Source organism: Saimiri boliviensis, chromosome 1, assembly GCF_048565385.1.
Source record: "Saimiri boliviensis isolate mSaiBol1 chromosome 1, mSaiBol1.pri, whole genome shotgun sequence".
In the NCBI taxonomy this organism is placed as follows: Eukaryota; Metazoa; Chordata; class Mammalia; order Primates; family Cebidae; genus Saimiri; species Saimiri boliviensis.
The window spans coordinates 43,484,439-43,508,937 of NC_133449.1; the positions used below are offsets into that span (position 1 = coordinate 43,484,439).

Below are 24,499 nucleotides of genomic sequence, written 5' to 3' on the forward strand. Positions count from 1 at the left end.
CTTCCCTGGGCAGAGGGAGGAGCCATTTACTGTTGCTACCTATTTCCCAGTGCAGCCCTCCCTGCTCTCTTCTCTCCATCCGATCCACTGAAGAGGGAGCCCAAAGTCCCCAGCCAGGCAGCTCAAGAGTGAAAAAAGGCAGCAGAGGGCGAACGTAGGGCCCCGTGCTCCTGGGGAGGAGCAGCAGCAAGGGCTCTGCCTTACCTGATGCTGTAGGAGGCATGGAGGACGCCCAGACTGTGAGGCTCAGGTGCAGTGGCAAGAGCCCCCTCCAGGGAGCTCTGGGAGCCTCTGTTTCCCTGGAGTCCTATGGACCCTCTGGGGGTCAAAGATGGAAGGTCACCCATGGCCAACGGGCAGCAAAGCTGAGCAGATTTTCTGGTAGCCTGACCCTCCTCGGAGTGGCTGCAGTTGGGGAGCCAGTGGCAGACTGCCCTGCTGGCTCCACCTGAGCCTCAGGATGGCAGGACTAGGACTTGGCCAAGGAGGCCGTTATCTGATGTACCTTTAGCCAGCGCGTCCTTATCTTGAGAGAGGGCAGAACACACATGTGTTTGCAGGTGGGCTTGCCAGAGAGGAATGCTGGGAGAGCCAGACCCAGGGCAGGAGGCTGAAGCGTCCCTGCTCCAGGAAACAGAGCGAAGACACTGGCCCTGACAGGCAGCAGCCCGGGTCTAAGAGCTGAGCCCAGGGGCACAGACCTGTGGGCCCCATGGCTGGGAAGGCCACTGAGGAGAGAGGGCTGCCAAAAGGGGCCACTCCCCAGGATGCCTTGGTGAGTGATCGATGGGGAGGTGGCCCAGGCCTGGCGGGCAGGCAGGAGAAATGGAACCTTTCTCTCTTCCCTCAGGAGCCTTCTGTCCTAGCCCCACTCAGACAGCAAGCAGCGTGAGGACATGGCCACAGGACTGTTTCCTGCATGTCCAAGGGCTGAGGGGAACAGATTCAGGGTCCCAGAGGCCTCTGAGGTCACTTCCTGCCCTGAGAAACGCTCCTTTGGAGAAGCGATGTTCTTGTGTGTGACTTGGGACAATTTTATTTTTCTTTTTGAGACGGAGTGTCGCTCTGTTGCCCAGGCTGGAATGCAGTGGCGTGATCTCAGCTCACCTCTGCCTCCCGGGTTCAAGCCATTCTCATGCCTCAGCCTCCCAAGTAGCTGGGATTACAGGCACCTACCATTTCACTGGGCAAATTTTGTATTTTTTCGTAGAGACAGTGTTTCACCATGTTGGTCAGACTCAAACTCCTGACCTCAGGTGGCCCACCCTCCTCAGCTTCCCAAAGTGCTGGGATTACAGCCGTGAGCCACCGCACCCAGCCAATTTCACTTTTTTCAAATGAGACTCCATCATAGAAACATGCTCACACGTGCCAGGGACTCCACTGGGGTCTCCTCTGCCCACGTGGCTGTCAGGTTAGTCTCAATAGTAAAGTGATGGGTGAGACAGGGTGACAGATGACTTTTGTGGGAACATCAGCATGTGTGGCTCTAGCAGGCAATCATAAGGTCTGGGAGAAAGCTGGAAGGCGTAGAAGCAGCCAGGCGGCAGGAGGTGGAGATACAAGCTTTCCTTCCTCATTTTACCTGAGAAATAGCTTTTGACTGGAATCGGGGTGTGGCAGGATTTGAAGTGGGGGGCTAAAATGGAAGACAGGTGAGAAGCAGATCCCCACCCCGTCCCCCACCCCATCCCACCTTTCCATCTCTGCCTGTTATGGGGAGGAGGGAGGAGAGAAAGACAAGCATGAATGAGGACTCCACACCCAGCAGGGAAAACCACAGGCCACCTGGACTGGCCTTGAGTTTCCAGGGCTTGACTCGGCCAGACCCAAGGAGCCCACCACCATTTCTAGTCAGTTCTGCAACCGTCACACCTGATCGTCTCTGCTCTCTGAATACTTTGTGGGGCCCACCACTTCGGGAAATGCTTATCCCTTGAATAGGATAGAAAGTCAGTGGGGCTTTCGGAACACTTTCTGCCTGGGAGGGCTGATGATTCAGCCACAGAGGCTTGAGAGGCAAAGAAATGCTAGGACCTCACATTCAGAAATGCACGCAGGCCCTGCAATTTCCGGTCCCCTTCCGTCCCATCCTGTCACTACAGGTGCTGAGTGATGGTCTGCCCCAACACCTGTGGGGCTTGGAACAAGAGGATGAGGGTCACATTTCCTATGTCTAGATATAGAAAAGTCATCAGTCAAGCTAAGAACGGTTAAATCAAACAGTTTCTGGTCAGGCGAGGTGGCTCACGCCTGTAATCCCAGCACCGTGGGAGATTGAGGTAGGTGGATCACAAGGCCAGGAGACCAAGGACCATCCTGGCCAACATGGTGAAACCCAGTCTCTACTAAAAATGCAAAAATCAGCTGGTGGCAGGTACCTGTAGTCCCAGCTACTCAGGAGGCTGAGGCAGGAGAATCTCTTGAACCCGGGAGAAGAGGTGCAGTGAGCCGAGATTGCACCACTGCATTCCAGCATGGCGACAGAGTGAGACTCTGTCTCTAAAATTAAATTAAAATTTTTAAAAAGTTTTTAGAAAAGTTTCCATCCTCTTATCTTGACATATCTTCCTTACAACCTGAAAGGCCAGGTGTAAACTGAGAAATTCTAGGGCATCTTGACTAGAATGCGCTGGTACAGGTGAGCCCCTTCCAGCCCAAGCCGCAACCTGTCCCCCTTTTCTGCTCCCTTTAGCTCCATCTCCCTCCATGGGGCCCTCAACACACTGAGTGGTCACCCTTTTGTCTACCTGCATTGCAGCCCTGCCCTGCACAGACATATGCCCCTCTGGCCTAAGGGTACTCAGGAGGTCAGGCTTGGGAGGAGGTGCACAGACCCTGGAAATGAACTTAGGGCCATTTGCACCGAGAATTCTCGCACCTTGGGTACCCGGAGCAGCAGGTGCCCTTAACCCACAAACTCCTCATGCCATGGGCAGGAGCAGTGACAGAAAAGGACAAGAGAGACCCTGGCAGCAGGCAGAATTGTGTGTGATCTAGGCTGAATCTTTTGATAAAATTTCTTCAGCCAGAAACAAGTCTCGAGTGTCCCCTCGCCAACCCCTGCAGCCGTGAGTCTCAGTACCACACTCCCTGCCAGGCACAGGCTTCTCATCTCCCAACTAGAAACGCATGCTCTGTGAGTTTCCTTCTTGCCTAGGCTTCTGACTCAGGAATTTGATCAGAAGTTAATACGAGGAGAAATTACAATGTAGCCCAGCAGGAGCAGAGCTGGTTACCTACAAATAAACCTGCTTTTGCTTTTTTGGGTGTCACCTGTCAAAAACTGGAGTGATGTTCTGACAGTCGTACTGATTAAGATGTCAGCCGAATAGATATTTAAGTATTGGAAAAATACAGAGAGTTTGTCAAAACCTCAAGAAGAGTCTAACAAATCCTTCCTGGGAGCCAAGGAAAATATTTTAAAATGGAACAGAGGTCGTTCCCAACCAAGGCACGAATTTTCTTCCTCCGAAAGATGAGCTGCCTGTGGAACTCCCGGAAGGCACCATTGCTCAGTGGTGACTGGAGTTCGAGCTGGCCCATGCCTGCCTTCCCAGCCCACAGTGAAGGGGCCTGGGGCAAGCCTTGGAACAAGGAACCAGGCACCTCTCCCTCCCTCTTACCCGGTTTCTGTTCTGCCTCCTCTTTCCTCTAGCTTTCTCCCCTTCTAAAAGCGCCACACAGCGGAACCCAGGGGGGCCACGGGTCACCTCCACACATCGCTCCAGACTCCAAATGTCTGACCTCCCTTCCTCAGCCCCTCTTCCAGGCCTATATCCAACCTGGGGATGTTTTGGTCAGCGGAAATAATTTCTCAGCTCATTTACATCTGATGCCAATTGTCTAATATCCTTCCTGCAGAAACTTGCTTTAGAAACAACAGCAATAGCTGGGCGTGGTGGCTCACGCCGGTAATCCCAGCCCTTTGAGAGGCCAAGGCGGGTGGGATCAATTGAGGTCAGGAGTTTGAGACCAGCCTGGCCAACATAGTAATAACCCCGTCTCTGCTGAAAATACAAAAATCAGCTGGGCATCGTGGCGGTTGCCTGTAATCGCAGGTACTCAGGAGGCTGAGGCAGGAGAATCATTTGAAATCCAGGAGGTGGAGGTTGCAGTGAGCTGAGATAGCACCACTGCACACCAGCCCGGGTGACAGAGTGAGACCCCATCTCATGAGTTTCTTAGCAATGAATAAGATTTTTTTTTTTTTTGACAGAGTCTCACGCTGTGGCCCAAGCTGGAGTACAGAGGGACAATCTCAGTTCACTGCACCTCCACCTGCTGGGTTCAAGCGATTCTCCTGCCTCAGCCTCTTGAGTAGGGTAGCTGGGACTACGGGGGTGCACCACCATGCCAGGCTTATTTTTTGGGGGGGGGATTATAGGCATGAGCCACTGCACATAGCTGGCAATGACTAAGATTTTTTTTATTAACAACAGCAACAAAAATGGGAAAATGAGGCAATGTGTACAGTGACGGTGGAGAGGCCAAAGGGCTGACCTGGCAGGAGTCCAGACCCTCTCACCTCCTCTCCCTAACCTCCCTCCTGCTTTGGGGCTTTGGAAGCTGGGATTTGAAGTGGGAATGGAACTCTGGAGTTCTACTCACTGGCTTGCGCTCTCAGTTTGACAACATATTGTGAAATCTTGTACACAGATCAGCTTAAAGAACTCTCATGTACCCACCACCAATTACCAACAGCTTTGAGGCCTCATCCCCACACCCCTACCGAGTTCCCTTTCTCATTTCAGCTCTCCCCGCTCCCCAGAGACAACCCCTCTCCTGAATTAGGTGTTTATCGTTCCCACTTTTTTTCCTGTATAATTTTGGGTCTTTATGGTAATCCCAGCTGTTTGAGAGGCTGAGGTGGGAGGACCGCTTGAGCCTGAGAGGCGAGGATGCAGCGAGCTGTGATGGTGCCGCTGCTCTCCATCCCGGGTGAGACGGCAAGACCCATCTAAAGAAAAGCAAGTGGTGAGGGACTTCCTAGTTAGTTCTTTGTTTAAGTCTCAATGATTTAAGTGATTGAATTGTCAAAATAGGAGGGATTCAGATCTGCAGATGGTTGATACCATTCAAAGGTATCAGCGGATACCATGAAATACTGATTTTTAAATATACATTCAAATGAACCACCACTTCGATAATAACAACATGATGATGATGATGACCATGATGATGATGATTAGAGGAACTTCCTCTCAAAGCTCCCAACAGCATTTTCAATTGCTGTTGCATGAACTCCTCATGAAAATAAGACGAGACTTTTCTCAGGGTGGTGTCTTCCTGAGTATTGGGCATTAACTGTAGATAGCTGCTTCCCTCTCACATGCTGCATGTGTTATGGCTGTTTGGCATCAGGAGATCTTAAGCCAGCTTCAGGGAAGAGAAAACTGAAGGCCAAGGGTTTGCTCACTCCAGTCAGATCTTCTCGGAGCACAGAGGTTTGTTTATAGAAGTCTCTCCAGCACAGAGTCTGGATCTAGCCTCCACCAGCCTGAGGTTGAAGTTCTCTGGGGCAGCAAGGGAGCCCCTCACCTGTTCTGTCTCCCACAGGGCCTCCAGGATAGATTGTTCTCCTCCGAAAGTGACAACAGCCTGTACTTCACCTACAGTGGCCAGCCCAATACCCTGGAGGTCAAAGACCTCAACTATCAGGTAAGAGGCATGTCTGGGCTTAAGGGGAGAGGAGCAGGCAGGGACAGCCAGGAAATTCCCCAGGTGGAAGAAAGGGGAGGGCCCACCCTGCAGGCCCTCCACCCTCAAGGACAGAGTCCAGTCCACATTGATGCCTCACATGTCAGGTGCAATATGTGGCATCAGTGGCATATATCAGAGCTGGAGGCTGAGAGGCTTGAAAAGAGAATGAAACTGTTCTATAAACATAAAGCAAAATGTGTGAACCTATAGAAAAGTATCTCTGGGACTCTTTTGAAGCTGTATTTTGAAATAATTTTAGATTTTGGAAAAAATTGCAAAAATAATACAGTGTTTCTGTATATCCATTGTCCAGCTTCCCCTAATGTTAACATCTTGCAGACCCATAGTATAATTATGAACACTAAGAAATTAACAATATACAATGCTACTAGCTACACTTTATTCAGATTTCATTGAGTGTATATATACATATATATATATATATATATATATATATATATATATATATATAGTAAAATGTACTGTCCCTGGAGCTTATGAAACATTCAGTGTGCAAAGACAACCACTGGCCTTTCAGAGGCACCCAGGAACTCACTGGTCAGATTCAAGGATCCATATTCCCACAACTCCCCAAGGCCCAAATGGATCATGGTGGGGCCTGGGATGATGAACATCAGAGGCCTGAGTCTGGCTTCCTGTGGGAGTGAGTTGGGACAAGAATGAGCCTTTCTCTGCTCTGCCACTTACCAGCTGTGTGGCCTTGAGCAAGTTACTTAACTGCCCTGAGCCTCATCTGTAAAACAAGGATTCTAATAGTATCTGTGTTTGCAATGAGGATTGAATAAGAAGACGGATGTTAAGTGAGTAACACAATGTCTTGCACATAGTAAACATTTGACAAATTATTGATAAATGACTATCATCAAGTGAAGACATTTTGCTTTGTGTTTTCTCTTTATTTTTATACCACGATTGCACATGCTTTTCTTTTTTCTTTTTCTTTTTTCTTGAGATGGAGTCTTACTCTGTCACCCAGGCTGAAGTGCAGTGATGCAATCTCAACTCACTGCAATCTCTGATTCACTGCCTCCCAGATTCAAGCGATTCTCCTGCCTCAGCCTCCTGAGTAGCTGGAATAACAGGTGCCCACCTCCATGCTGGCTAATTTTTGTATTTTTAGTACAGATGTGTTTTACCGTGTTAGCCAGGCTGGTCTCAAACTCCTGACCTCAGGTGATCCAAATGCCTCAACCTTCCAAAGTGCTGAGATTACAGGCATGAGCCACTGTGCCCGGCCTGCACATGTTTTTCGTTCCTCTTACCTTCAGACCTGGAAACAGGAGCTACAGGTTCTCAGCATGGGTCCAGCTTCTGTGTTGGGTAGAACCTGGGTTGGAGTTTATTACGTGTAGGTGGGGACATGTCCTCTGCAGAGAGGGCCACCTGGGACACGAGGGAGCTGAACAGAAGTTGCTGAAGCCCTCTGAACCATTCAGCTCTCTAAGGAAGCTTCTGATGTCTCCCCACAGGTGGACATGGCCTCTCAGGTCTCTTGGTTTGAGCACCTGGCTCAGTTCAAGATGCCCGGGACATCTCACAGCCGTGGAAGTTCTTGTGAGCTGGGCATCCAGAACCTGAGCCTCAAAGTGAGAAGTGGGCAGATGCTGGCCATCATAGGGAGCTCAGGTACCCAGAAAGGCAAATTGCTGGGAAATGGTTTCTCTCCTGGGATGTAGAATGGTCCTTTGGACAAATGGACGCTTCTTATGGAACTCTTTGCTGATTAGTGGAATAATACAGCAGAATGGTTGAGAACACAGGTTCTGGGTCAGACAGACCTGGGCTCGACCTCCATTTGCTGGCTTGTGGGTAGGTGCTGTTGTTACAAATCATGAGTGCACCTCTTGTCCACCTGAGGCTGCAGCCAGAGCATCTGACTTTGGTTAACACCTGGACTGAGAGCTTAGCAAACAGCTTCAGCATGTAATGATCTTTTCGGATTCCTCCAGCCATGAAGGGCATTAGCTCGGGTTGTTCCTCCATAATCACATTCTGTTTATGGCCAGGCAGCCCCTGCCACACTCTCACCCCTCACACGGCCCCTCCAGCATCTTAGCACAACCTTCACTCGTCTGCAAAGAGCTAGGTTCTTGGAGTGTCTCAAATAGTCACTTCCATGGCCAAATTGAAAATGAGAGAATGTGTGAGCTGAAAGGGGGTTTGGGGAACAGAGTTCATTCTAACTGTGTTCTACCTTTCCTTCTCCCTACCAGTTTGGAAGCATTTTCAGAAGAAGGTGTTCAAATTTCCTACTCCTCAGTGTGTTTAGAGTATCTTCCTGTGTGTGTGAAAGTGCGTGCGCGCGCGCACGCACACACACACACTCACACTCCCCTCCATTTGACAAATGAGGAGACTCAAACCCAGAGAAACTGAGTGATTCTCCTAAGGACACATATTTCATGCAGAGCTAGAACTAGAACTTTGGTTTCATGATTCTCGGATCAAGGCATTTCTCCCTGGGACACCCTTACATAGTGTTAAAGAAAGCCTTCTTTTTTTTTTTTTTTTTTTTTTTTTTTTTTTTGAGATGGAGTTTCGCTCTTGTTACCCAGGCTGGAGTACAATGGCGCGATCTCGGCTCACCACAGCCTCCGCCTCCTGGGTTCAGGCAATTCTGCCTCAGCCTCCTGAGTAGCTGGGATTACAGGCACATGCCACCATGCCCAGCTAGTTTTTTGTATTTTTAGTAGAGACGGGGTTTCACCATGTTGACCAGGATGGTCTCGATCTCTCGACTTCGTGATCCACCCGCCTCGGCCTCCCAAAGTGCTGGGATTACAGGCGTGAGCCACCGTGCCTGGCCGAGAAAGCCTTTTATACCTTTTAATTAATCATTTACAGGGGTAGAGATTACTCAATTTTTTAAACATCAGCTCCAAACTTTTACACCCTTCTGATAGATAAGTTCTGTTTACTCTATAACCAAAGATCAAATGAGATCTTCTGTGTAAATGCACTTTGTAACTGAAACAGCATGCACAGTTGTTAAGTTCGTCTCACTCTGTCCCGGTCCCTGTCCCTACAATCCTGACCCAAATAAGAAAAAAATAGATCCCTTAGGGGCCTACTATTGTATTTTTATTTATAACATCTAGTAGCGTTTCTTGTTATATCTGCCTTCTCTTCCTGAATCCAGCATCTAGGGGATACCGGGGTCCTTACTAAGGGTCATCATGGTTAATATTTGTCACATGCAACCCTCTAGCTGTCAATATCCCTGATTTGTGGTTGAGAAAAGTTCAGAGAGACTGAGCAAGAATTATATTGAATATTTGGGAGGTTGAGGCAGGAGGACTGCTTGAGGCCAGGAGTTCAAGACTAGCCTGAGCAACATAGAGAGGAGACTCCATCGCTGAAGTTTTTTTTTTTTTTAATTTAAAAAATCAGCTGGGCATGGTGGTATGCCCCTGTAATCCCAGCTACTCAGGAGGAGTGCTTGAGCCAGGATTCAAAACTGAAGTGAGCTATGATTGCGTCACTACACTCCAGCCTGGGCAAGAGAACAACATCCCATCTCTTAGAAAAGAATGAATAAATTACATTGATTTTTTTTGAGACAGTCTTGCTCTGTAGCCCAGGCTAGAGTGCAGTGGTGTGATCTCGGCTCACTGCCACCTCTGCCCCCGCCCCCTACCCAAGTTCAAGCAATTCTCCTGCCTTGGCCTCCCAAGTAGCTGGGATTACAGATGCGCAACACTATGCCTGGCTAATGTTTTTGTACAGCTGTGGTTTCACCATGGTGGCAAGGCTAATCTCCAACTCCTGGCCTCAGGTAATCTGCCTGCCTTGGCTTCCTAATGTGCTAGGATTACAGGCGTTAGCCACCGCACCCAGCATCTCCTGGCTGTTTATAGATTCAGTGTTGTTTGGCTTCAGGTTCACTTGCCTGTGTAAAACAAAAACAAAAACAAACAAAAAACTCAGGCAAGTAAATAGTGGAGTTATTTGAGCAAAGAATGATTAATAAATCTGGCAGCACTCAAAACCAGGACCAGTTCAGAGAGCTCCCCCAAACAATTTGGTCAGGCAGTGTTCATAGACAGAAAAAGGAAGAGCCAGGCCTGGCACGGTGGCTCACACCTGTAATCCCAGCACTTTAGGAGGCCGGGGTGGGTGGATCACGAGGTCAGGAGTTCAAGACCAGCCTGGCCAAGATGGTGAAACCTCGTCTCTAATAAAAATACAAAAAAATTAGAGGGGCATGGTGGTGGGCCCTCCATGTAATCCCAGCTACTGAGGAGGCTGAGGCAAATAATTGCTTGAACCTGGGAGGCAGAGGTTGCAGTGAGCCGAGATCATGCCACTGCACTCCAGCCTGGGTGACAGAGTGAGACTCTGTCTCAAAAAAACAAAAAAGAAAAAGAAAAAGGAAGAACCCTACAGAAGAAGCAGCTTGATTGGTTACAGTTTGGTGTTCACCTTATTTATTTGAGGGTGATGTGATCAGGTAATTAGGTATGAAGAGAATCTCAACAGTCGGCAGCCTGTGATTGGCTGACGCTTGGCTGCCATGATTGGCTGAGACTCAGCAACTTGTCTCAGCCAATCTCTCTCCTAAGAGAATATACTGCTAAGATAAGTTGCAGTTTGTTTACATGCTGAGTAAGTACGCAGGCAGTCTCAGGCCATAGATAGTTTAACGGAGCAGCTGAAATTATTAAAATGATTTATTAGAAAGGTTCATCCACTACACTTCCTGTGATTTTACTGTCATCCTCCGCCCAACATACACATAAAAGAAACTTGCTCTCCAAAAGGAATATACAGTAAGGAAATCAAATCTCCATCTAGGGCCAGGCACGGTGGCTCATGCCTGTAATCCAGCACTTTGGGAGGGGTAAGGCAGGTGGATAGCCTGAGGTCAGGAGTTCGAGACCAGCCTGGCCAATATGGTGAAACCCTGTCTCTACTAAAAATACAAAAATTAGGTGGGCATGGTGGCGGGTGCCTCTAATCCCTGCTACTGAAGAGGCTGACGTAGGAGAATCTCTTGAACCCAGATGGCAGAGGCTACAGTGAGCTGAGCTCATGCCACTGCACTCCAGCCTGGGCAACAGAGTGAGACTCCATCTCAAAAGCAAACAAGGAACCAAGCAAAAAACACTCTATTTGGGGGGATTGGAAAGAGCTCATTCCTAGCTCCATGGTAGGAAGATGTCCTGAGCCTGAGCCCAATTCACATTCACAGTTTAAACAGCTGCCACAGAAAGTGCCTCATCAAAGCTTTTGGAAACTAGATCTAATCTGATGGTTCCTTTCTCAAATCAATAGTAATTAGCACATCATTCAGAAGAGGATGGTGTAAACTTGAGTGCAATGAATCTGTTTTTTTAACTTTTAGTTTTGGGGGTACACATGTAGGTTTGTTACATAGGTATACTAAAGAGGTAAACTAGTGTCACAGGGGTTTGTTGTACAGATTATTCCATCACCCAGGCACTAAGCCTAGTACCCAAGTTATTTTTCCTGCTCCTCTCCCTCCTCCCAACCCCCAGCCTCAAGTAGGTTAATCTTTTTTTAAAAAGAATTAAAAGGCTGGGTGCGGTGGCTCATGCCTGTAATCCCAGCACTTTGAGAGGCCAAGGCGGGTGGATCACGAGGTCAAGAGATCAAGACCATCCTGGTCAACATGGTGAAACCCCGTCTCTACTAAAAATACAAAACTTAGCTGAGCATGGTGGCGCACGCCTGTAATCCCAGCTACTCAGGAGGCTGAGGCAGGAGAATTGCCTGAACCCAGGAGGCGGAGGTTGTGGTGAGCCAAGATCGCGCCATTGCACTCCAGCCTGGGTAACAAGAGCGAAACTCCATCTCAAAAAAAAAGAATTAAAAATATCACTGATGCACTTTGGGAGGCCAAGGTGGGTGGATCACTTAAGGTTATGAGTTCAAGACCAGCCTGGCCAACATGGCGAAACCCTGTCTCTACTACAAATACAAAAATTAGCCAGGCATGATGGCAGGTGACTGTAATCCCAGCTACTCAGGAGGCTGAGTCCGCGAGAATTGCTTGAACCCGGGAGGCAGAGATTGCAGTGAGCTGAGATTGTGCCACTGCACTCCAGCCTGGGTAACAGAGTGAGACTCTGTCTCAAAAAAAAAAAAAAAGAAAAAGAAAAGAAAAAGTATCACTGACAAAAAGAAGAGTGAGATGGTTATAGAAGATACAGTCAGAACATATGTGTACACTATGCTGCAGTTTTAAAATCATTTCCACGTCTATTATTTCTCTATTTTTTCCTCCATTATTTCTCAAAATAGATTTGGTTTTGCATTTTTAAAAGCCACTCTAAAAATGCTCCAAATTAGTGCTCACAAAGCCAGCTTCTGAATCAAACGACACTGAATAATGAGACGTTGCTGGCATGTTTGCCAGCCAAAAATAGTTATGTTAACATCAGCCTTGCTTGGGGAGAAACGGCCCTGGTTGGTGGCAGGAGGGGACAAATGTTCCAGGCAGCAGCTGGCCCTATGGCGTCTGGGACTCCAGCCTTCTCCTGTCGTGCCATCACTGGCTGGCCTGGCCTGCACCCCCAGCACCATCATGCCTCGCAGCCCCACAGAGTGCTCACATTGGCTGCAGACAGAAGGCTTGGAGCTCCATGTCCTAGGGCCACCCCATCAAGGTCCAGGGGCTATGTCATCTCTCTAGAGCTGGTCACATCTGCATGGACAGAGTGGTCCAGGGTCCTGGAGAGTCGTGGGAGCAGCGGCCACCAGGCTGGCCCCGACAGAAGCTCTGCTCTCAGGGACACCTCCGGTGATTTCACAGGCTGTGGGAGAGCCTCGTTGCTGGACGTCATCACTGGCCGAGGTCACGGTGGCAAAATCAAGTCAGGCCAGATCTGGATCAACGGACAGCCCAGCTCACCTCAGCTGGTGAGGAAGTGTGTGGCCCACGTGCGCCAGCACGACCAGCTGCTCCCCAACTTGACCGTGCGAGAGACCCTGGCCTTCACTGCCCAGATGCGGCTGCCCAGAACCTTCTCCCAGGCCCAGCGTGACAAAAGGGTAACTAACTCGCCTCAGTGGTGACCCCAAAGGTCCAAGAAGCTACCAGGTCCATGCCCCCCTCCTCCCCTGCTACCCTGCCTCAGGACCCAGCCACAGGTCGAGTTTGAGCAACTCAGCTTGCCGTCCGCCCACCCTCCACCCTCCTTTCAAACCCCACAGCCTGCCACAAGCCAGCTCAGCCCATCGGTTCCCTTCACCGCACTTGTCCAGATGTGTGATGAGCGTATTTGTTTGTGTGTTTTCTGGGCCTCCATGTGAGTAGCGAGCCGTGGTCCCCAGTCCACAGCCACTTTCCTAACACAGGGCACCATACCCGGCACGTCGAGGTGGCTCAAGACCTGTGGAAAGAATCGGGGGGACCAGCGTTGCAGCTCATAACTCAAGAGCTGGTGCTGTCCCCCTTCACTTTCAAACCCAGCCGGAGGGGCGGGCACATTTATCCTTGGGGTCACAATGTGTCCAGCCCCGAAGGAGGCCCCTGAGCTGGCCTCAAAGCTCCTTCTGGCCCGCAGGTAGAGGATGTGATCGCGGAGCTGCGGCTTAGGCAGTGCGCTGACACCCGCGTGGGCAACACATATGTGCGAGGGGTGTCAGGAGGCGAGCGCAGGAGAGTCAGCATTGGGGTGCAGCTCCTGTGGAACCCAGGTGAGGGCCTGGGGAGTAAATGGAGGCAGAGGGACCTGCATGGCCCCCTCAAGGTTGGCTTGGTCTGGCCAGAGCCCCACCAACTCACCAGGCTCCTCTCTGTGTTGGGAAGGAATCCTCATTCTCGACGAACCCACCTCTGGGCTCGACAGCTTCACGGCCCACAACCTGGTGAAGACCTTGTCCAGGTTGGCCAAAGGCAACCGGCTGGTGCTCATCTCCCTCCACCAGCCTCGCTCCGACATCTTCAGGCTGTTCGATTTGGTCCTCCTGATGACGTCTGGCACCCCCATCTACCTAGGGGCGGCCCAGCACATGGTCCAGTATTTCACAGCCATCGGCTACCCCTGTCCTCGCTACAGCAACCCCGCTGACTTCTATGGTGAGTTCCCAAGGCCAGCAGCCAGGGCCCTGGCACACAGGGTCTCCCCAACACTTAAACCCTGCCCAAGCTTGCTGAAAGGATTCAGGGCAGAAACTCCCAGCGGCTTCAGGAGAGGAGGAGCAAGGATGGGGAAGAACGTGGGGTGGTTTGCCAGATATCAAATGCTAGAAATGAGGGCCTGGAAATAGCAGCTTCTGACAAATAGCCACCTTTCTGTGCATGATAGATTAGAAACTTGCAAGCTCCAGAGATGGGAGGGCATGAAATCCAAGTGGGTTAGGATCGATCAAGATCAGAGTCTTTATTCAGGCTCTGTAGGGAAACTGTCTTTAAGGTCAAGAAGTCACCAGATCTTAAAACACGCCCTGGTGTCCCCATAGTGGCAGCAAGCCTGAAGGTACAGGGTGGCAGAGGGGGACCCAGGGCGTTGGTCTCGGCCAGTGAATCTCGAGATATGAAAGTTGCTCTGGCAGCCCAGACTTGCCCTTCGCTTGGGTTCTGAACCCTCAGCGTGTTACACTCAGGGAGCATGAGCCACTTCCTTCATTCTGCAGGAGACAGTTGCCTTCTCAAGTACCTGCTCTGAAATCTTGAGTGCTGAGGCAGGGCGTGGCTGCTGGACAGGTGGCAGGGTTATACCAGGGCCCGGGAAGGCAGCAGTCGTGGCTTGTCCTATAGACTGCCTAAGCCCCCAGCTTTCTCCCAGGATGGCAAGCTGTAGCAAGGACCCCACCAGTAAACAGGACAACAGCCATCATCTCCTTGAAGGCAAACATGGGGCCCAAATATGCCAGGCTTGGAGGGTCTCCTGTTTGACTCTCAAACCCCTGCCAGGCCAAGGCCATCTCCGTCTTTACAGTTGGGAAGTCTGGAGCCTCCAGAGCTACACACCGGCTCCTGCATGGTTGTAAGGCACAGAACTGGGACAGCCCTAGCCCCAACTCCTTATCCAGCTGCCTACAGCCTCCTCCTAGTGTCCCGGTTCCCCTTCGTCCTTCCCCCAGGAGGGCAGGCCACCCCTCGCCCTAAGTGCTCACATTCTGCATGGACTCACAGAGAGGTCGCCTCCCTCCCTGTGCTCGGGTGCCAGCCTGGCTTCCTGGTGGTGTGTTATCCGCAGTCTAGCCATCCCCAGAATAGGGGCCAAAGGGCACCTGTCAACCTGACCACCAGGGAATAATTTTAAAACTCTTTTTTTTTTTTTTTTGAGACAGAATTTTGCTCTTGATGCCCAGCCTGCAGGGCAATGGCGCCATCTTGGCTCACCACAACCTCCACCTCCTGAGTTCAAGGGATTCTGCCTCAGCCTCTCGAGTAGCTGGGATTATAGTCATGCACCACCACGCCTGGCTGATTTTTTGTATTTTTAGTAGAGATGATATTTCTCCATGTTGGTCAGGCTGGTCTCAAACTCCCAACCTCAGGTGATTGAGAGATTGGGATTACAGGTGTGAGCCACCCACCCGGCCCTCTTTTTTACATTTTATATTGTTATTGGAGGGGGGTTCTGGCTTGCAAGCCTCAACAACTTGGGATGCAAGAGCTACATGGGGGGTGCCCAAAACATCTGATGTTTTGAGCTACAGTGCCGCACACTGGGGCCACATCATGGTTTATAAGACCTCACCTAGACATGATCTTGTCTTGTGATGTGTTATGAAAATGGGAGGAGGGACTGGGCATAGTGGCTCAGGCCTATAATTCCAGCACCTTGGAAGACCGAGGTGGGCAGACCACCTGAGGTTAGGAGTTTGAGACCAGCCTGGCCAACATGGCGAAACCCGATCTCTACTAAAAATACAAAAATTAGCTGGATGTGGTGGCACATCCCCATAGTACCAACTACTTGGGAGGCTGAGGCACGAGAATCGCTTGAACCTGAGAGGCAGAGGTTGCAGTGAGCCGAGATCACACCACTGCACCCTAGTCTTGGTGATAGAGTAAGACTCCATCTCAAAAAAAAAAAAAAAAAAAAAAAAAAAACGGGATATGGATGGAGGGAAAGAGAAAGAGGAGTAGGGTACTTCTAGCCAAGCCAAGGCTCTGGGGAAGGAATGGAGAGAGGGTGGGCAGGCATGCGTGGGCCTAGCGTGGGCTGGGTAAAGGGAGGCCCTGGCTGTGGCTGGGCTCAGTTTGCCTTTTCTGGCATTGCCAGGGCCTTGGAGGTAGAAGGCAGAGGCCCTGCAGGATGGCTGTGGTGCGGGGCTGCCTGGTGCTCCCCACAGGTAGCATCCCTAGATTTAGGAGGGAGGGGCTGATCAGATTGAATCTCCAGCTTAGGGTACTGTCTCCCTCCTGGGGCAGAGCAGCTGACCAAGGGGGCAGTGAGAAATCTACCTGAAGTTGGCCGGTCCCTGGAGCCCGCCAGTCAGACATTCTCCTGCTTTGGGCAGGCTGCTTGGGAGGCCAAGTTATTCATTTTCAATGTGAGATAGAACTCTCGCCATTTGGGTAGAACTCTCACCGTCTGGATAGAACTCCCGCCATTTGGATAGAACTCTCACCATCTGGGTAGAATGCTCACCATCTGAGTAGAATGCTCACCATCTGGGTAGAACTCTCGCCATCTGGGTAGAGTTCTCACCATCTGGGTAGAATGCTCACCATCTGGGTAGAACTCTCGCCATCTGGGTAGAACTCTCACCATCTGGGTAGAACTCTCACTATCTATCTGGATGGAACTCTCACTAACTGGGATCCCAACTACTCAGCCTCACTATCTATCCGGATAGAACTCTCACTAACTGGGATCCCAACTACTCAGCCTCCCCTTGACCAGCCCAACTTCTCCCCATGGAGGGGCACTGAGTCCTCATCAAAAGCTTCCTGGATAGCTGGAGTTAGAGCCAGAGCATGACTGTAATGTGGCCCTTGGCTCTGAAGGCTCTTGCCCTGTCCTCAGATGTCCCCAAAATGAGCTTGGGTGGCGGGACTTGGGCGGGGCCTGTCCTGTTGCCCATTTTTTGATCCACTGCCCTTCTCCTGAGGCTTCTGCTGATGTGGTCAGGCCTGGCAGGGTGAGGGCCCAGCCCTTGAGGTCCCTCTGCCTCTCTCTGCTCTGTCTCTTGTTTCATGGCTGAGGGTGTGGGGCATGTCCTGGAGCCCCCTGAGGACTGACCAGCATTGTGGGCTGGGCGTGCACTGAACTCCTCACCTGTCAGCAGGTGCCAGGGACCAGGCCACCCATAACTTCACATCCCCTGCTTGCAGTGGACCTGACCAGCATCGACAGACGCAGCAGAGAACAGGAAGTGGCCACCAGGGAGAAGGCTCAGTCACTTGCGGCCCTGTTTCTAGAAAAAGTGCGTGACTTAGATGACTTTCTGTGGAAAGCAGAGACAAAGGACCTTGATGAGGACATCAGCCTGGAAAGGTAAGGTGGCAGGCGGCTCTGAGAGGAGAGCTCCCTGCAGAAGGCGGCTGCCCCCCGACCTGGCCACATCTTCTGCCTCCCTACAGCCTGGCCCCGTCAGACACTAACTGCCTCCCGAGTCCTACAAAGATGCCTGGGGTGGTGCAGCAGTTTACCACGCTGATCCGGTAATTATCTGTCATTTTATTACTGACCCCCACGTCAAGTCTTTGTGTATCACATTAAGCCCTTTCTATGTAGAATGAATTTGAAGGAAGAAGCGAGAAGTAGAACATTTGAAAAAACAGCCCCCAGTGGGGCATGGTGGCTCAGTCCTGTAATCTCCTCACTCTGGGAGGCTGTGGGGGGCAGATCACTTAAGTTGAGGAGTTTGAGACCAGCCTGGGAACATGGTAAAAGCCTATCTCTAGAAAAAATAACAGTTACAGTGGCGTGGGCCGACTTGGTAGGCTGAGGTGGGAGAATTGCTTGATTCCTGGAGGTTGAGGCTGCAGTGAGCCCTGATTGTAGCTTCACTCCAGCCTGGGCAGCAGAGCAAGACCCTGTCTCAAAAAAAAAAAAAAAAGAAAACCGTATTGTTGGGACTAGCACTAGCCCTCAGCATGACACAGAACACCGCTATTACTTTTATTCTTTAAACAAAATTAAGATATCCTCACCGGCTGGAAGATTATAGAAATAGCATAGGGAACTTGTAAGTAATGGAGACCATAGGAGAGAATCTCTAGTAAAAAGGGAAGTCCCGGCCACATCAGCCCTCAAAGAAAAGCAGATGGCACTGTGTGGTGTGTGTCTTTTCTGATGCTTCCATACACACACACACACGTTTCTAAACATAGTGGGATCACACTCCATGCCGGTCTGCAACCAGCTTCTTTCCAGTTAGGGTAGCGCCTCTACCTCCCGTCTGATTGGGGCTTCCTCGGCGTTCCAGTCAGTCTAGCCATAATCACCCCCCAACTTGTTAAGTCCATCTTGATGGCCAGATTATCTTCAGGCTTTTGCTGCTGCAAGCAATGAGGCAGCAGACATCCTTGAGTGTACATCTTTTTTTTTTTTTTTTTTTTAAGAGTCTCTGTTGCCCAGGCTGAAGTGCCTTAGGTCAACCTCAGCTCACTGCAACCTCCACCTCCTGGGTTCAAGCAATTCTCTTGCCTCAGCCTCCCAGGTAGCTAGGATTACAGGTGTGCACCACCACGCCCAGCTAATTTTTTGTGTGCTTTTAGTAGAGACAGAGTTTCTTCATGTTGGCCAGCCTGGTCTCGATCTGCTGGCCTCAAGCCATCCGCCTGCCTTGGCCTCCCAAAATGCTGGGATAACAGTCGTGAGCCACCACGCTCGGCGTGTCTGTACATCTTTATGGACCTAATCGATGTTTTCCTCAGAATCATTTCTTTAAGTAACATTACCAAGCTGATACGTTGACGATAAAAGCAACAATCACGCATTGAGTAGCTACTGTGGGACAGATGCTGTCAATTTTCTGATTTAATCCTCAGAGCAGCTCTGTGAGGTAGTGATTCGCACCCCCATTTTGCATATGAGAAAAACGAGGCTTACAGAGATGGTGACATTCCCAAGGCCATAGGGCTGATGTGTGCTGTCACCTGAGCATCTCTTCCTCTTGGTTTTTAAGTCGTCAGATTTCCAACGACTTCCGAGACCTGCCCACGCTCCTCATCCATGGGGCAGAGGCCTGTCTGATGTCGCTGACCATCGGCTTCCTCTACTTTGGCCACGGGAGCATCCAGCTCTCCCTCATGGACACAGCCGCCCTTTTGTTCATGATCGGCGCTCTCATCCCTTTCAACGTCATTCTGGATGTCATCTCGAAAAGTGAGTGTGGCCCGCTGGCGTGGCCAGGCACGACCTCAGCCACCTCCGAGCTGTGTTCCTCTGAGCTTCTGGGGAGAACGGGTTTGATTTCATCATGATTGTGATATACAACACAATAATGTTTTTAAAGTTTGCATGTTAATATCAGTATGCAAATGAAAGCAGATTACCGAGTCTTAGCTGTTCCTATCCTAGCAGGATTTATATTTGACAGCAGAACACAAGCTACAGACTTGCAAAACCTGAAGAGCCTCATCACAGATCTAAATGAGGATGGCTTTTCTGTGCCTTTTTTTTTTTTTTTTAAGTAAGAGACTTAGGCAATATGATAACTACTTTGAATTATATTGAGAGTCACCAAAACAGAAACACTGCAGATTTCTTCCACTTTTTCATTCTCTTCTCCTTTCTCCCATTTTTTAGGTTACTCAGAGAGGGCGATGCTTTACTATGAACTGGAAGACGGGCTGTACACCACTGGTCCATATTTCTTTGCCAAGGTGACCGGGTGGGGTTGAGAGCAAGTGCCCTCCGCCCCCGCACCAGGGCGGGGATAAGTGTGGAGAAAACATTGCCACAAGGAAGGCTCTTCTGAAGCATGAGGGCATGTGGCACATGAAGTTGCAGATGCCACATTTTCTAGGGGAGTTTCAGAGACTCAACCTTTTATTTTAAACATTTACTGAAAGACCAGGACTGTGGATCAGAAATGATAGTTTTGTGGTCAGGAGGAATCTAAACAAAAGAAGCCCTCGTTGTATTTGACCTCTTCAGAGCCTCACTGCGGCCCCCAAGCAGGCCAAGCAGGTGTTTCCTGGAAGCAGAGGTTCAGACAGGCCATGTGGCTCTCCAAGGCTACACAGCTATTTGGTCTGGTCAGGCGGAGTAGGGACCTGAAACCAGGTCTTAGGATAGCAGGTACCCACCGCCACCGTGGGGAAACAGGCTGAACCACCCTAGAGGGAGCACTTGGCATCTGCAAGGGGGAAGCCAGAACTGAGCTCATGTGCCTGGGTCCCAGCACACCCTCCTGCCACAGCCTCATCAGGAGGGAAGGGTGCCATGGTGGGCATTGCTACTTTTAAACGTTTATAATAGGCCGGGCGTGGAGGCTCACACCTATAATCCCAGCACTTTGGGAGGCCGAAGTGGGTGGATCACCTGATGTTGGGAGTTCAAGACCAGCCTAGCCAGCATGGCAAAACCCTGTCTCTACTAAAAACACAAAAATTAGCCAGGCGTGGTGGGACATGCCCGTAATCCCAGCTGCTCGGGAGGCTGAGGCAGGAAAATCACTTAAACCCAGGAGGCAGAGGCTAGAGTGAGCCAAGATCACTCCATTGCACTCCAGCCTGGGCAACAAGAGCGAAACTCTGTCTCAAAAAAAAAAAAAAAAAAAAAAGTTTATAATAATGGCAGTGACGGTGCTGGCTTCATTCTTCGCAGGTCCTCGGGGAGCTTCCGGAGCACTGTGCCTACATCATCATCTACGGGATGCCCATCTACTGGCTGGCCAACCTGAGGCCAGGCCTCCAGCCCTTCCTGCTGCACTTCCTGCTGGTATGGCTGGTGGTCTTCTGCTGCAGGATTATGGCCCTGGCCTCCGCGGCCATGTTCCCCACCTTCCACATGGCCTCCTTCTTCAGCAACGCCCTCTACAACTCCTTCTACCTCACCGGGGGCTTCATGATAACCTTGAGCAGCCTGTGGACAGGTGAGGCCTGCTCCCCGGGCCGGGGCCAGCTTCGTTAGGCCTCATGAGGCTGGATGAAGCCTGCTTTCATCCGGAGATGGTCACTTGCTATTTAGATCCAACTCGAGGCTGGCCCTTCTGGAAGCTTTGCCCACTGTCCTGCAGGCAGAAGGAACGATTCCATTAGAGGAGACAGATGCACCTCCTCCTGCCCCACAGCCAATGCCCAGAAGTCGCCCTCGACTCTCTCCCTCCCTCTTCACATTCACCTGTGAGCCAGGTCGATTCTGCCTCTGGTTTCTCTGAAATGTCTGCTTGGCTGAGTCCCCAGCCCTGGACGTAATCATTGGAGCCTGGGCCACTGCCATAGCCTGGTCTCTGTGCCCTGGGTCCTCCACATCCGCCTCAACTCAGGCATGCAGAGAGCTTTCCAAGGGCAAACCCGTGCCTCTCTTTGCTCAAAGTCTCCAGGGCTGCTCAATCCCTGCGGCCTTCTAGCTTTTTGAAGCCCCCAGCACACCCAACCCTCTCACCTCTGGGCCTGCCCAGCTGCTGTCTCTGGGAATGTCATGCCCCTCCTTCCATAGGCCTCACTTCTGCCAGGCCTTTCCTGATGCACCCGGGCAGGGCTCACTGCCTCCTCCCCAACCCCGTACCATGCTACCCCTATAGGATCAGAGCACAGGCTCCACCGTCTCTGGTGCGGGGCTGCTGAGTCTCCTCAGCCCATGAAGCTGCCACACGCAGGGTGCCTCAGCAAATCCCTCTCGAGAACTGCTATGGATCAGACGTGTGGGTGACCCCATGGCCTCTCAGCTCCCTCGGCCCCAGTCCACGTCCCCAGAAGCCTCTCTGCCCTTTTGCCTCTTGGCCTCTCTCCCCTCCTTGCTCATCAGAGGACTTGGGCCAGAGCCATCATGGTGCTGTCTCAGAGTGCGATGTGCCCTTGTGCAGGTGGGGGAGACTGTGGGAATGTGGGGATACCATGGGAATATGGGGAAACGGTGTGAATATGGGGGAGATCGTGTCAATATAAAGGAGATCACGTGGCTCTCCAAGGCTATTTTCTCAGAATATGGGGAGACTGAGAATATGGGGAGACCATGGGAATCTGGGGAGACTGTGTGATATGGGGGAGACTCTATCAATATAAAGACCATGAGAATATGGGGAGACAGTGAGAACATGGGGAGACCATGGGAATCTGGGGAAACTGTGAGAATATAGGGAGACTGTGGGAATATGGGGAGACCATGTCAGTATAAAGGAAACTGTGGGAATATGGGGATAATGTGTGAATATGGGGAAACCATGGGAATATGGGGAGCCTGAGAATATGAGGAGACTATGAGAATATAGGAAGACAGTGTGAATATGGGGAGACTGGGAATATGGGGAGACTGGGAATATGGGGAGACTGTGGGAATATGGGGAGACTAGGAATATGGGGAGGCTGTGGGAATATGGGGAGACTAGGAATATGGGGAGGCTGTGGGAATATGGGGAGACTGGGAATATGGGGAGGCTGTGGGAATATGGGGAGACTGGGAATATGGGGAGGCTGTGGGAATATGGGGAGACTGGGAATATGGGGATACTGTGGGAATATGGGGAGACTGGGAATTTGGGGAGGCTGTGGGAATATGGGGAGACAGTGTGAATATGGGGAGATTGTGGGAATATGGGGAGACTGGGAATATGAGGAGACTGTGGGAATATGGGGAGACTGGGAATATGGGGAGGCTGTGGGAATATGGGGAGACAGTGTGAATACAGGGAGACTGGGAATATGGGGAGACTGTGGGAATATGGGGAGACTGGGAATATGGGGAGACTGTGGGAATATGGGGAGACAGTGTGAATATGGGGAGATTGTGGGAATATGGGGAGACTGGGAATATGAAGAGACTGTGGGAATATGGGGAGACTGGGAATATGGGGAGGCTGTGGGAATATGGGGAGACAGTGTGAATATGGGGAGACTGTGGGAATATGGGGAGACTGGGAATATGAGGAGACTGAATATGGGGGAAACCATGTCAATATAAAGAAGACCATGGAAATACGGGGAGATTGTGCGAATATAAGGAGCCCATGGGAATATGGGGAGGCTGTGTGAATACGGGGGAGCCCATGCGAAATGGGGAAGCCGTGAGAATATGAGGGAGACCTGTGAGTAACGCGGCTCTCTGTCTCCAGTGCCCGCGTGGATTTCCAAAGTGTCCTTCCTGCGGTGGTGTTTTGAAGGGCTGATGAAGATTCAGTTCAGCAGCAGAGCTTATAAAATGCCTCTGGGCAACTTCACCATCCCGGTCCCAGGAGATAAAGTAAGCGGGGAAGGCCTCAGGTTCTAAATGACTGGATGTCCGGCTGCCTGTCCTCCTAACGAGCCCGCTGCATGTCTGTGTCTCCAGATCCTCAGTGCCATGGAGCTGAACTCGTACCCTCTCTACGCCATCTACCTTATCGTCATTGGTCTCAGCGGTGGCTTCATGGTCCTGTACTACATGTCCTTAAGGTTCATCAAACAGAAACCAAGTCAGGACTGGTGATTCATGCCGGGCGCCTGCCCACTGGTGGGGAACCCGAGCAGACCCTTCAACTGCACTTTTTCCTCAGGAGCCCCTTCCTGGGGACAATGAGGACAATGACCCTAAGAAGCTCAGCTACATCCGGCCCACAGTGCTGCAGTGGCACAGGCCAGCCACAGGATGGCAGTAGAATAAAGACAGTCGAAAGGGATTTCTGCTCTCTGGCAGGAGACTGATGACTGGGAGTGAGAAAACCTGCACTCAGTGGCGCCCACAACGTTGCTAATTTATTTCCTTTTGATATGTGCTTATATAGGCAACTCGATATAGGATGGGAGCAAACTAGGAATAAATTGAGTAGCTAGACTGCAGGAATTGTTAGAACCCAGAGAGAACAATAACAGTAGCTAGCAGATCTGATCTCATCTTCCAGGGGCCCCACACTTCGTGGGAGCCATCATCAATACAGAACGTGACCTAAGATGTACCAGCAAGATGCCACCCCTTCTGTTCGTGTGGGGTAATGGGCTCCAAAAGCCAACGTGAACAATTAAAAATTTATTGGGCATCTACTCTGTGGCAGGTGCTGTGCAAAACACTTTAGGTGAGCTATCCTTTGAGGTAAGTGGTATCCCACTTTATAGGTGTGAAAACTGAAGCAAAAATTCATTTTTCTAAGGGCACATGGATACTTTCTGGTGGAGTCATGTGGAGAGACAGAAAAGCCTTTGAGGCCTTTGGAGTTAGAGGGCAGGGGGCAAGACCTGAGCCCCTGTAAGGCTTAGGAGCTCAGGAAGGCTCCAGAAGACAAATGGGGCCTGCAGAGGCTGTGTTAACTCAGCCAGGCTTCTTAGAGTTGCATTTCACTGATTGATATGGTTTGGCTCTGCGTCCCCACCCAAATCTCACCTTGAATTGTAATAATCCCCACGTGTCAAGGGCAGAACCAGGTGGAGATAATTGAATTATAGGGGAGGTTTCCCCCATGCTGTTCACCTCACAGTCAGTTCTCACGAGATCTGATGGTGTGATAAGGGGCTTCCTCCTTCGCTGAGCGCTCATTCTCATTCTTGGTCCTGCTCCCTTGTGAAGAGGTGTCTTCCACTGTGATTGTAAGTTTCCTGAGGCCTTCCCCAGCCATGCTGAACTGTGAGTCAATTAAGCCTCTTTTCTTTATAAATTACCCGGTCTTGGATATTTTTTCATAGCAGTGTGAGAGAGGATGACCCTGCCTGAGTTTCAGGACCAGCCTTGAACCTTACACAGTGGCCAGAGTATGGGGTGGCACAGGCCCA

The 24,499-nt window shown here is 50.7% G+C and overlaps 2 protein-coding genes across 3 annotated transcripts in view; one reads left to right on the forward strand and one right to left on the reverse strand.

Moving 5' to 3' along the window:
* ABCG5 (ATP binding cassette subfamily G member 5) overlaps nucleotides 1-649 on the reverse strand; it is a 27,225-nt gene extending 26,576 nt beyond the window's left edge. Inside the window, exon 1 of one of the 2 annotated variants that reach the window (XM_074396628.1) lies at nucleotides 205-643. In XM_074396628.1, coding sequence (XP_074252729.1) covers nucleotides 205-347 — 143 coding nt within the window. In that variant the 5' untranslated portion in view covers nucleotides 348-643. Of the gene's footprint in view, nucleotides 1-204 lie in introns of both variants that reach the window. The other variant, XM_074396637.1, reaches the window with a different exon arrangement.
* Nucleotides 13-24,384, forward strand: ABCG8 (ATP binding cassette subfamily G member 8). Its single transcript, XM_003926761.4, has 13 exons — nucleotides 13-775; nucleotides 5,560-5,661; nucleotides 7,194-7,350; nucleotides 12,500-12,738; nucleotides 13,254-13,386; nucleotides 13,499-13,768; nucleotides 16,982-17,144; nucleotides 17,231-17,311; nucleotides 18,781-18,980; nucleotides 19,404-19,480; nucleotides 20,427-20,694; nucleotides 22,873-23,000; nucleotides 23,088-24,384. The coding sequence occupies exons 1-13, from the start codon at nucleotides 713-715 to the stop codon at nucleotides 23,223-23,225; spliced, it is 2,019 nt and encodes a 672-aa protein (XP_003926810.2). The 5' UTR covers nucleotides 13-712; the 3' UTR covers nucleotides 23,226-24,384.
* The last annotated feature ends 115 nt before the right edge of the window (nucleotides 24,385-24,499 follow it).

Bases quoted from the DNA above. Each gene is read 5' to 3' on its own strand.
- ABCG8 (XM_003926761.4), top strand. From the start codon at position 713: ATGGCTGGGAAGGCCACTGAGGAGAGAGGGCTGCCAAAAGGGGCCACT. The intron at 17,145-17,230 runs GTAAGGTGGCAG...GCCTCCCTACAG, and splicing joins GAGGACATCAGCCTGGAAAG to CCTGGCCCCGTCAGACACTA. The intron at 17,312-18,780 runs GTAATTATCTGT...TTGGTTTTTAAG, and splicing joins CAGTTTACCACGCTGATCCG to TCGTCAGATTTCCAACGACT.